Source organism: Zingiber officinale, chromosome 9B, assembly GCF_018446385.1.
Source record: "Zingiber officinale cultivar Zhangliang chromosome 9B, Zo_v1.1, whole genome shotgun sequence".
Taxonomy (NCBI): Eukaryota; Viridiplantae; Streptophyta; class Magnoliopsida; order Zingiberales; family Zingiberaceae; genus Zingiber; species Zingiber officinale.
Genome location: NC_056003.1, coordinates 44,496,644 through 44,509,387, shown reverse-complemented (window position 1 = coordinate 44,509,387; position 12,744 = coordinate 44,496,644). Strand labels below are relative to the sequence as shown.

The 12,744-nt window shown below is 35.5% G+C and overlaps 1 protein-coding gene across 1 annotated transcript in view; it reads right to left on the bottom strand.

Annotated features, from left to right (window-relative positions):
- Window positions 1-646: 646 nt before the first annotated feature.
- LOC122025267 overlaps window positions 647-12,744 on the bottom strand; it is a 31,407-nt gene continuing 19,309 nt past the window's right edge. The window contains exons 6-8 of the mRNA XM_042584047.1: window positions 7,025-7,241; window positions 6,815-6,879; window positions 647-1,305 (exon numbers count right to left, since the gene is read on the bottom strand). Coding sequence (XP_042439981.1) covers window positions 1,051-1,305; window positions 6,815-6,879; window positions 7,025-7,241 — 537 coding nt within the window. The 3' untranslated portion in view covers window positions 647-1,050. The remainder of the gene's footprint in view (window positions 1,306-6,814; window positions 6,880-7,024; window positions 7,242-12,744) is intronic.

Below are 12,744 nucleotides of genomic sequence, written 5' to 3'. Positions count from 1 at the left end.
ATTAGACTTAACTTATTCCTTCAAAATATATACGTTTTAAAAAAGCTGGATAGGTTTAAATTTGTTTTTTAGAAAATTAAATAGATGAAGAATTGATAAAGGTTATCTGAGACTAATGATAACACAATGACAACTCTGTAAAAAAAAATAATATTTTAAATTTATTTTTGGCCACAATTTTAATAAAATACCTCATGTTATTATTTTCATGAAAAGTATGTTTTTATATATATAAAAAAGGTTAATCGTTATTCTAATATACTTCTCATCTAAAAAAATATACTTGTACCATAGTATGATAGCAATTACGTAACTATTATAACGTATTAAAATAAATCAATTCAGCTTTTTTAAAATTACTACACAACGTAATAATGTTGATCTAATTTTGATAAGTTAAAGCAATTTTAATTAGATCAATAATAATAATTTTAATATAATTTAAAAATTACGATTATTTTAATATAATAGAAGTAATTTTAATTAACTTAAAATAATTTTACTCTGGTTACAAGTTACAACTACATCATGATTGCTACAACACTACTAGAATAAGAACTACTATTTTGATAATTTTTTTAAAAAGGAATGCACTTTTAACAAAAATAATAATAATAGGTGCCCTTTTAATTTTTAGCCTGCCAAATTAAAGAATATTAATTCTGAAACTGATATATGGATTCAAAAAAACAAACACACTGTTAATGTGAGGTGAGCTGCCATAGAAATTGTTATTTTGAGTTCCTTCCTATCCACCAATAAAAGCCATGGTAAAACACAACTTCAAGATGGCAGCTTACCAACCAAGAGGCCTGCTAGAAATCTTGAACATTATTCCCAAGGTCCTGAATTCTAAATCCCCCCAGAATGGGGATTGCTTCTAACATTGATAAGAAAAATAAAAACTTCGTAAAGGCAGATTGTCTACCAAAATGGGTATTTTTGGTATACGATGCAGCCTTAGTAAAAACTAAGAATTCCTGAAACCTAAATGCGCCCGTTGGTAAAATGCCAAAAAAAAAAAAAAAACTTGGTAATAAGGCAGATTGTCTACCATGTAAAAGCTGGCAGAACATAAGAGGGATAGGCATCGTATTTACAAGCCAGAAAGTGCACAGCGTCAGAGGCAGCAGTTTCCCCAAAGTTAGCGATTCCAAGTTCATTGGCATGGATGCCACCAGTGACAAAGGCAGATGATATCCCACTTGCTTGCGCACCTTTTATGTCATGGTGGAGGGAGTCTCCCACGGTGATGCAGTCGAATACCTCTGCGCCAACCATGCTCATGGCTGCTGAATATATCATCTGAAACACGGAAATTATTGTAAGAATCTGTCTTTTTAATATACAGAAAAGAAAGTAGTTGCAATTGAGCTAGTTCCTTCTCTGTACATAGATATTTATTGACGGAAAAAAAGAATATTACAGGTGGATCTTTTTTAGCCCATATTACTTCCTCTCAAACTGATTCAAATTTATTAAAAAAAATAACTTATTAAAAATATATTCAACTCTATGCCCTTTCCTCAACAAAACTGTTAATTAGTCGTTAAAACTAATAAAACAAGTAATGATCTTATTAAAATTGAAATTTCTTGCGGTCCTTTATCCTCTCATGAAATAAGAAATTTCAATTTGATGGTCACAAAAAAAACTCATCTACTATGCAGGAGCATATCCTACCTCAGTACTCAGATGCTTAACCAAATAAACTTGCAAGTTGCTAAGGCCATGGCTCTATATTCTTTCTCTGCACCCAACATTATCACCATTATCTGTTTCTTACTGTTTTAGGAAATAGGGTTATCGTTAGTGCCTCTTTGAGTGTTGATGCAAATTTGACAAACATGTTTAAGTAAACAGTTTGTCTTTAATGAATTGATTGTGTGTGCAAGCATCTTGGTTCAAGCTATCTAGGTTGTTAGACTCTTTAGATCAAGTATAAATCAATAGATAGTTGTGGAGCTCAAAGTATTGTCCTCAAAGCTTGAAGAAAAATATCAAACTCAGAGATTGAAAATATTTATGTAATTTGGGTAAAACATATTGTAATGTAAATAATGTACCTAAGTAGAAGAGAGTTACTTGGAGTGTTCGAGACTAGAAGTCATATTACAATTGATATAGACCAAGTACTTAGTTCCAAAGTTAAGTATTGAGAATCACTTGCACATGGTTAAGGAATTCTAAATCATTGGGTTAAGATTGGACACAACTTTCTATGTTAATTAGTCAACCAAATTGGGATTGTTGGTCGATCAAACTGTTTTTTTTTTTAATGTTTATCAAACAACAGTCATAATTGGTCAAACAATCTCTAAAAGTTTTCTCATCTTGATTTTCAATGCGTACTATTCACCATTGGTCAACTAACCAAATACTTTGGTCACCAGCCAAAAATCATCTATAAATAGCTCTTGAAGGCTCCTTGTTCAAAAACACACATTTTCCACATATCTTATCCTGGTTTGAGAAATTACTCTATGAGGGATTTGTGTACGTCTTCTATACATACACTTGGTTGTTTCTTTATAACTCCTTTTCCCTTGTACATGACTCAAATTCTTTAGGGAGAGGCTGTCTTATTTTTTTTCATATTTTGTTCACCGATTCATATCATTACAAAGAGAGAATGTTGAAGTCTGATCTAGAGGTTGTTGTTGTCTTAGGTTGAATATGAGATTGTTGTATTAAAGCACTGGTGAAGAGCACTCTTACTAGAGTGATTATTGTAATATTTTTCTTTGGAAAAGTGTTGTACTAGAGAGACATGGGTTGTGAAATAGAAGAGGGACTCTTCGAAACACATTAAAGCTTTTATCAATGATACAACAAGTCTTTATCGCACTAAGTAGGGTCGGCTATATAAATGCTCCAATGTCATTAGACTTGATCCCCTACTACATCCTCACATATATTTAAATAAATTTTATCATATTTATGATTACTAACCAAACCTTCTTTGGTATCTCTTCCTCGATTAATGTTCATGTTTGTCATGTTCTCATATCACCTAACTAGAGATTTATTAGTCACATAGGTACATGTCCATACAATTTTAATACGTCTTTCTAAATTTTATCTCAACGGATGCAACTTTGACTTTTTCTCTAACATTCTTATTTTTTATCATATCCATCCTTATATATTGACACATCCACCTTAACATCCTCATCTGTGTGACTCTCATTTTCTGCTTATGTGCTCTATTCATAGCTCAATATTCAACTTCATATAGCATAACAGATCTAACCGTCATTTTTAAAATTTTCTTTTAAGCTTTAAAGGTACCTTACAATGATAAAAAAACACATAGGTCCTCTTCCATTTCAAGTATCCTGCTTGTATCCTATGAAAAACATCTCTATTAACCCCTTCATCCTTTTGCATAAACGATCCTAAATACTTAAAGCTCCTAATTACAAGTAACTCATTATTTTATATCTTAACAATTGTTGCTACGTTTAATACTACTAAATTTAAATTTCATATATTTGTCCTTACTCTACCTAAAATCTCTTACTTCTAGTGTTTCCAGTCGAGTTTTAAACTTAGTATTTACTATTTCACGTGTCTCATCGAACAAAATAATATCATCTACAAACAACATATTGTTGGACCCCGTGGTAGTTTTAATGTGATCAACCAAGTTGGTTAGGTCCTGCGTTTTGTCTGACCCCTGTGGGAACACAGGAAGTCGAGCGAAAAAAGCGAGAAGGACGGCAAGGGAGCGAGCTGGTACGAGGAGCTATGGAAGAGTACTCGGTGGAGCGAGAAGAACGTCTGCGGTGTTCGAGGGCGGGGACGAAGCTTGCTCGAGGAGAAGGCGGAATGGGTTCGGGTGAGCCCTATTCTGGATCACCCAAGGAGCCGAGCAAGTCAATCGGGTTGACTTGTCGGTCGATCGAACCTATTGATCGGTCGACCGAACACTAATCCTCGAAGACCAACCGCTGGTGACACGTCGGAAGCCACGTCGGCAAGCCGGCCGTTGGAGGACGATCGGTCGATCGAACCTCTTGATCGGTCGACCGAACCAAAGATTATCCAGAGACAGTCGAGCGCTTTGATCGGGCCAGCGCAGCGAACCTGGCGATCGGTCGACCGAACCTAAGGATCGGTCGACCGAACCTAGGGATCGGTCGACCGATCCCTCTCGAGTCAAACCTGATCCCGAAGGATCAGGTGATCTGATAAGCTCGAGAACCCCTATATAAAGAGGGTCTCGGGTAGCTTTACAGAACAACGATCTCGAACGAAATAGCAACTCTAGTAATCTCTGTTTAAGCAACTACTGTGTTGTCAAAGTGTAAAAGGTTTCTCCGCCTTATGAGAAGGAGTTTTTCTTACTGCGCTTTTCTTACTGCCCTCGATTAACAACCCTCTTGGTTGTAACCAAGTTAATTTCTGTCTCCTTTTATTTCTGTAGTTGATTTAATATTGTTGCTTTATTTTAAGAGTTGGAAAGCTTTGAGGAGGGTATAATTTTTGTCTGCAGGCAATTCACCCCCCTCTTGCCGGTCCCCGCTGCACCAACACATATATCATTGTCACTTATCTATCCACTGAGTTCATCCATAACTAATATAAAAAAATATGAACTGTGATATAATCTTTTGACGTAACCCTATCTTTATAGGAAACATTTTCATTAATAAATCTTCACTCTCATCATTACGTCATTGCACATATCCTTAATTGTTTTAATATACACTACACTAACACTTTAATTCTCCACATAATTTCTCTCAAAATTTTGTAATAAATTTTTTCTAGATTAATGAATATCTTACGTCTTGCTTCTTTTCTCAATACTTTTTAATCAGTTGTCTAAGATATATAACTACTATCATCGACCTTTCAAGCATGAATCCAAATTGACTTTCAGCCAGCTTAGTCTCTTTAATTTTTTTTCTATCACTTTTTTTCTAAAATTTCACAGTATGACTCATTAGTTTAATGCTTCTATAATTCACACAATTTTATACATCTTTGTTTTTATACAAAGGGAATAAAGTACTTAGCCTCGACATTGTCTTTATTTTTAATATTTGGTTAAATGATTTTGTAAGCTATTCAATACCTTGATCTCTAAGCGTCATCCATATCTCTATTAGAATATCATCCAATCCAACCACTTTTCTATTTTTCATCCTATTTAATGTTGTTCTAGAATCCTTCAATAAATATTTAAATTTCTATATTCTTCTGACCTACTTAAATTTCCTAAGCAAAGGTAGGCACTTAACCATTCATTAAAAAGTTGATAGAAATACTTTTATCGCTTCTTTATTTCCTCATCCACCTTATTATATTCATCTTTAATGTATCTTATTTTGTTAAAATCCCTCCTTTTTTTTCTCGTTTTAGCTTATTTGGTCAATACAAGAGCTTTATTCTTAGCTTAACTCATTATTCTCTTGCCTCTTTCTTAGTTATTGCATACTTTTTAACGTTTTCTTCCTTGTTGTCAGTGTACAATACCTTATAGGTTCTTGTCCTTCCTCATTCCACCATCAAAATTCTTAATTTGATAGTGTTGTCCTCTTAACTCACCAAGTACACTCTTAGCCACTATTTTTAAATTTAGCGTCATCTTATTCCATATCGTATTTGAGTCACCATATATTTCTCCTAATATATATACTTCTACCCTCTTCTTAAAGATACTTTGTTTCTCATCCATTTACTTTCACCACTTGATGCTAGGAGTCATGCACATTTTTCTTCGGTTGATATTATGCTTAAGGCGGATATCCAACACCATTAACCTATATTGAATTATTTTCTCCGGGGATGACCGTACCATTTTTATAAATTTTTCTCTCTTTTTCTAACCATAAGTCAATTTATGACTTATTGTTCCCATTTTTTAAAGTAATTTTCTTCTCTTCTTGAAAAATTGCATATGCTATTGCAAATCCATTATAGCTTTTTCTTCTTCATTTCTTATTCCAAAACCATAGTTTTTATGCATCCTATCATATTCCTTGTTTTTTACTTCTACATGTTCATTTAGATCTCCTCCTATTAAAATTATCTCATTTGCCAGAATTTTTTATACTACCTCATTTAGGTCCTCCGAAAACATATGTTTGCTGTCTGCATCTAATCCCACTTAAATATGTTAATTATATTAATAATTTCTTTTGCTACCACTAACTTGAGAGTTATAGTCTTGTCTCCCTTATTAACTACTATTATTACTTCGTCTTTTGACAAACTATCTACAATAATACTTACTCCACCATTTTACTCTTTCCTATGAATCATAACTTAAAATCTAAGTTAAATATCATCTTTCCCTACTCCCCTACTCATTTTGTCTCTAGTAAACATAAAATATTAATGATTCTCTTAATCATTATATCTAGTACCTCCATTGTTTTATCCCTAAGTGTTCCTACGTTCAATATTTCAAATTTATGACGATCAATATTCCTATAATGTCTATTCTTATCCAACCTAAGGTATGAGAACTCTTGCATATTCAACACTACATCCAAGTTCTCATAGAGATGTAGTGATCCTTAATGTTGCAATCAGACCCTATAACATGTTTCTTATGAGGAACAACCTAACATTATCACAATAGTTTGATGACCCATACACAATATTTTCTTGTATTTTATCGCTGAACCTAACACAATAGTTTGTTTTCTTTCCTAGTGTATAAATGACCATGATTTAGTCAAAATAGATTCTATTGTTTCCATGTTCCTAAAGCATTTATATTCACCCATGATATGAGAAGGATCAAGAAGATCATAGGAAGAAGTGTTTACGAAAAACCATAATAAGAATCATTAATTACCTTATCTGGCTTTCCCATCCATTTCACTTGGCCGCCAAGCTTTTCATATTTGTCTCCTAATGTTCCTGTAGAAAATATATACTTTACAATCTAGATTTTCCAAAATAAATGCTGTTGAGATGAATAAATAAGAAAATTAGTAGAAAAACTAGCCTAAAATTGATAAAATCAGAGGGATTCACTAATTTTAAGGCACACAAACAACTTTACCAGGCATCACTCGCAAAGCTCTAGCTTCAACAGTCACATAATCTGGATTTGCCACTACCATAGGAATTTTTCTTTTCACAGCCATCACCAATATTTTCTCCAAATTATCCAAATCCATAGGGAGTGATTCGCCAGAAGGCTGGCCAAGAGCCTCAGTTCCATGGGCAAGTATAAAATCAGCATCATCCACACTGCTCACAACTTGCAAGCCCAAGCCCTGCAGGATCAAAACATAAGCAATACTATATGATCAACTTACCTCTAATTTTAACTGGATTTTCTTCATTGTCTCTCAAGAATTTGAATGAACCAAAGAAGCAAGATTTTTGTTACAGCAACTAAAACTAAGCCATTTCATTTTCTTCTGTTATCCAGACAGAGCAAATCTTGGTTTCCATTTTCCCCTGTGATGGACAAAGAAGAGGTTGTGCATGTCAAGCATCTGCCTAGGATATGTTTTTCTAAAAGTCTATTATGGATGCACAACCCATTCGGTAGTTATTCCCAATTTCAGTTGAAGAATGCAGTCAGATGTTAAGGTGCTATAAGTGACCAAAGAATAGTAACCTGAATGACAAAAGAAAACTTTACTTAGTTCCATTACTATTAATAGGTAGCTTCAAGATTTCTTATGAGCATAGGCATTCATGTAGCTCAGTCCTATGATTCATCAATGGTTCTTCATTTTTTACATATGGTCTCCATTTTTCCTATTGCTCATTTTGTATGGACTTTCAATTTAGTGATGCTATTTGATAGTTATAGTTATAGTTATTGGCAAGAATGCATTGAATCCATCATTATGGCTTGTAACAAATTAAAAGTCACTAGTACAACTAAACTCTTGAAGATAGTGCAAAACTATATGTAGTCTTTCTTTTCTCTTGCTGATCAAACATGAAAGAGTGCATTTTAAACAAACAAGAAGTTCTAACCAAATATCTGAACAATGGAATACTGGGCAGGCCTTCTTTCCAGCCTTTGATTGAGAAAATTGTATACATTCCCATTTGGCTTCTGATTGATTTGATTCCTAAAGACATTCTTTCCATTGTGTGCTGCTATGGTAGGGAGTACAATCAAAATTGATCAAGTAACTACAAGAACTAGGTTGAAGTTCTCAACAGAATTTATGATTTTGTAAATTTTGAGAAACTTTTGGAACAAAGATTCTGGATTGAAGCTGGAGGGCATGTTTCTTTCAATCAATTGCATATGAAATAATCATAATTTTGCAATACTAGTTGCAGGGGAGTGGGGTAGAAGAATGTGGAAGGTAAAGGTTTGGGCTCTTCAAGGATAGAAAATAATTCTGAGGTTATCACTCTGATGGCACTTCTTCTAAGGTTCCTGTGATCTCTATGGCCCTTGGATTCAGGTTGAGTGTGGTAGGAAGAGAAAGAAATGCAACTAGGGTTGAATTACAAGGAAGATAAGTTAATTCCTTTTTGGTCAGTCATTAATGCTGGTGATAAGGGAGTGTCTCAATCTAATGATATTATGATGAAGAATGCTTGTAATATGGAGGATATGGTGGATTTGGTGGAAAATATGATTGAGGATGTATTTCGTTGTTGCGAGTCAAGGCCTTCAAGAAGTGTTGAGCAGAAGAAAGGTAGTTGGTGGTACCAATATTTGGGGTGACTTAAAAGAATGTAACTGGGAGTGCAGAGCCCTAGGAAAGCTGTTCAACAATCTAGCAAAGCTGAAGTTACTGATAATCTTTTCTTTTCAAATCAGACTATTGATGGGGTTTCTATGAAGCAGATGGAATGACTAAAGCAAATGATAGTGTAGAGGTTTCAGTAGATAAGACTACAAAGCAGATCAAAAATCAATTTGTTAAGATCGTGGCTTCAGCTAGTGAACTGGATGATGTGGTGTTGGATATCAATTGGCCCAGGATAAAGGAGTGTAAAAGGGTTGCTATATGGACTAAAGCTGAAAAAAAGGTCTTTAATTTCAAGTAGCAAGAATAGGAATGTGGAATGTGTTGTTCTAGAATGTAAGAGATATGGCAAAGAGAAGAGCTCAAAGTATCTTCATCTATTATACAAAAAAGTAAGGTCTAGGATAAGTTTTTCATCTCTCTCAAGTCCAGTTCAAGTTCAACACAAGTTTAACTCAATCCCCATTGAAAGAACTAAACAAACTTGAAATTGAACGATGATCAAGAAAAAATGAGAGAGATTAATCACATGGGTTGGGCAAAGCAGTCGAGAGAGGAGGGTTGTCTTAATCACATGATTTGGGAGAAGCATTCTTGACTGCTTCTCATAAAATCATCTTCCCAGTGGATGCGAAATGGCCCGCTAGTTGCCTCAACCCCTCCTTACATACGCTACTATCGCTGGTGAAATCTCCCGTGATTTACCTCACTTCTAGACAGTGGGGGCCACCTTGGAAGGGCCGCCAAGATGACGGCTTCACCTTGTACTACCAATCTCTCTCAAACCATGTGATTTTTTTCATATGGATGTCCCTTTTTCATGTGATCTCTCTCCCAAGCCAACCCTCCTCTCTCAATCTCTTCTACCACTCCACCTTATGTGGATCCTTTTCCCCTCCAAGGTAAGTGGTTCTTTATTGGTGGTTATTGTCGACAAGCAACGAACTCTCATTTGACTAACAGAGAACTCCAACAAGGAGTCAATCTTCTCTACATCAACTCGTCCAGGTAAGTTTCTTTCTATTTCCCTCTCCTTCTATTTCACGATTAAAAGGTGTTGTCATATTTCAAAAGGGTTTAACTAACATTTTAAGCATGAAATGGAAAAGCACAAGATTAAATAAAGGGCTAAAGCATGGGCGAATGATATTTGATGAACTATTTTATCTTGTTGATGTATATGCTTCTATGGGGGTTATACATGCAGTTTAATCTTAGGTTGGGTTTTTATTTTGAAAACAATGTTGCTTTGCCTTTTCAAATTTGTTTCGTTTTGGAAATTATGTGAATACCCTTTTCTTGCAGGATGCAACTTTAAATAACATATTCAGTTAATTATCTTAATCAAATCAATAGTGAATTAGGTTTAACCCTATTAAAGGTATGAAATTAGACGAATGACATGAACCTAACCCATTTTGAACATGGAACAATAATAAAAGAATTAAATGGTAAAAAAAAAAACATGTCAAATAAAAGTGTAATAGGTGAAATTAATAGCCACATCATGTGATCTAAGGCTTTATCCCATTGCCAGTTAGTTCAAGCTTCGGCCCTGCGCTTGAGGTGTGGCCTTCAAGTCGGTTATGTTAATCAATGGTTGAGATTTCTCAAATTTGAGGAATCTAGTTTTGGCATTACATCAGATCAAGCCAAGCAAAATTTCCGTTTCATTGGACTTTACTTGGAAGTGCATGAAAGAAGCTACTAAAACAAATGTTTCTTTTATTAGTAAAAAGTGGTTTGATTCATGGGTTCTTATAATGAGGAAGTTAGGAGGCATTGTTCCAATTTGGGAAAGGGTCTTTGTAAAATGTTAGAATAGTTCGCTACAATAAGGCACTTTATTTCTATTGTAAGAAAAAAATCTGTCTCTGATTCAGCACTGATCAAGAGGTTACTTCATATCCGGGATACACTACAAATCCTGGCACTTGCAGGTCTGCTTCCGAGCTGCTGATTAGGTGGTTTTCTGCAGTCAAGGCATGGGTACAGCTTCAGCCTATGAAGCCTTCAGACCAAGAGGCGCCATCAAAGTGTGGGCAAAGGTGGTGTGGAAATCCTGCCTCATACCCAAGCACCGGTTCACTTTATGGCTGATGGCTCATGGATGGTTGGGCACCAAAGGTAGGTTGGTCTATGAGATGGGCAAGGACTATCCTCTTTGTAGGCAAGAGGATGAAACACTGGATCATCTTTATTTAGCCACCCCGATCAGCAAGATGTTATGGGGCAAGGTGCGGCGTTGACTGTATGTGGCAATTGATGTCCACTCACAAGCAACTACTAAGAGTGTTTCACAGGAACATACATGCTACTGGTGACCAAACAAAAGCAAGGTTTTTGGCCACGTCTTGTACAATTTTTCTTCTTAGGCAAGCTAGGAGCAAGTGCCTACATGAGGGGGCAGTCCCGAATGTAGATAGCAAGTTCTTAAAGATACAAACCCATGTAATTCGGTTCTTAGACGCCCCCTAGGCATATCCTCTATAATATTTTGTTTTAGTAATATATTTACCTTCTCAAAAAAAAAAAAAAATATGACTCTTTACTAGGCTGTATGCCTAATAACTTATTGGCTCTTAGGAATAAGCAGCTGATTGCTACGGATTTCAACTGCAGCTGCAAGTTAAAGGAGGAGCAAACGTTTATTACTGGTTTCCCAACATCATTGATTGTGTTGACCTACCAAACCTGGTACTTGTGTTGGGCTACCAAATCGGGTCTTATGAAGTATTCTTGAAGTGCTAAACTTTTCCTGAATAGCGATAATGAAGACTGAGGTGCAAGGGCTGAGGAAATCTAGAAGTGTCGAAAATACTTCATGGGTTTTCAGGAACTTCAAAGGTGTATGATAGAGCTAAGAGGATATCTAAAGATGCAAATTGGATGCATTGAGCAGTGTGGTATCTGGGATGATCCCATGAGACTCCTATTGCTTAATGGCCTACCCATATTAATGCTAGTCAAATTGGCAGCTATGAGTTGGTTTTGGAGCTGATCAAACAGGGAAGTTAGGTTGTTAGCTGTTTGCAATTTTTGTCTACGACTCACATGATGAGTAGAATTCTTGCAATCCATGTTACTGATAGTGAAACATGAAAATGTCTGGGGTTACCATTCAAGCTTGAACTTCATACCAAGGTAGCTTACAATTTCCTGTGTGAATGAGAAAAGATTGAAGGTCAACTAGAATGCAATTTGGAGGCCGCAAGTGTCTCCTAGAGTATGGAATTTTATAATTGCTCTACCATCATCAACTGTCCTGTGATGTCTTTTTTCAATTATGGTGGGAAGCAAGATTAGTTCTATTTATTGGAAGAATGTGATTTTGCTAAGGATGGTCGGAGGATGATGAAGAATACATAGGGATAAAGTTTTGCTTTAATTGACAATCAGGAAAGGGAAAGTGGCTTACTGACAGCACTGGTCAACATAGGTGGAAACAATGGAGATGAAGGCTTATATCTTTATGACAATGTGGCATATCAGGAAGAACAAGAATAGAGGGCATAATGATGATGTCTGACATTCTGCTGCCACTTTGGTGAGGAATATAACTGCTGAAGTAGTAGATGTTATTCCTGACATTAAACCCCCTAAAGCTTTGAAGACTAGTCTCCTGCTGTACTGATGGGGAGAATTAGAAGAGAAGAACTTTTATGCTTTGATATAGCTCAGCAGCCTACTATTGAGGTAGTTGCAGTGGCCTTGGTGGTTTGTTAGCTGGAGCTAGCGGTTGCAATAAAGGAAGGTTTGGTTTTTTTATTTGAGGGGTTTAGTACTGGTTTTTATGTTTTGTAAGTTTATAGCGTAGCCATTGATTGTTTGTTGGGTACTGTTGCAGTTCAATGGTCATTAAAGCATTTAGCTACTGTTCTTGAATGAAGTTATGTTAGTTGATGATGGGTCTTAGAATAGAAAGATGAATGATAAGAAGGAAATTGCTAAGTTTCATTTAGGCAGTGGGACGATGTTTCTGTAAATGGGGACCCAAAAGGGCTGTTCTAAAAAATTATTTTAAAATCAAATGACAAGTGCACTAGTACCT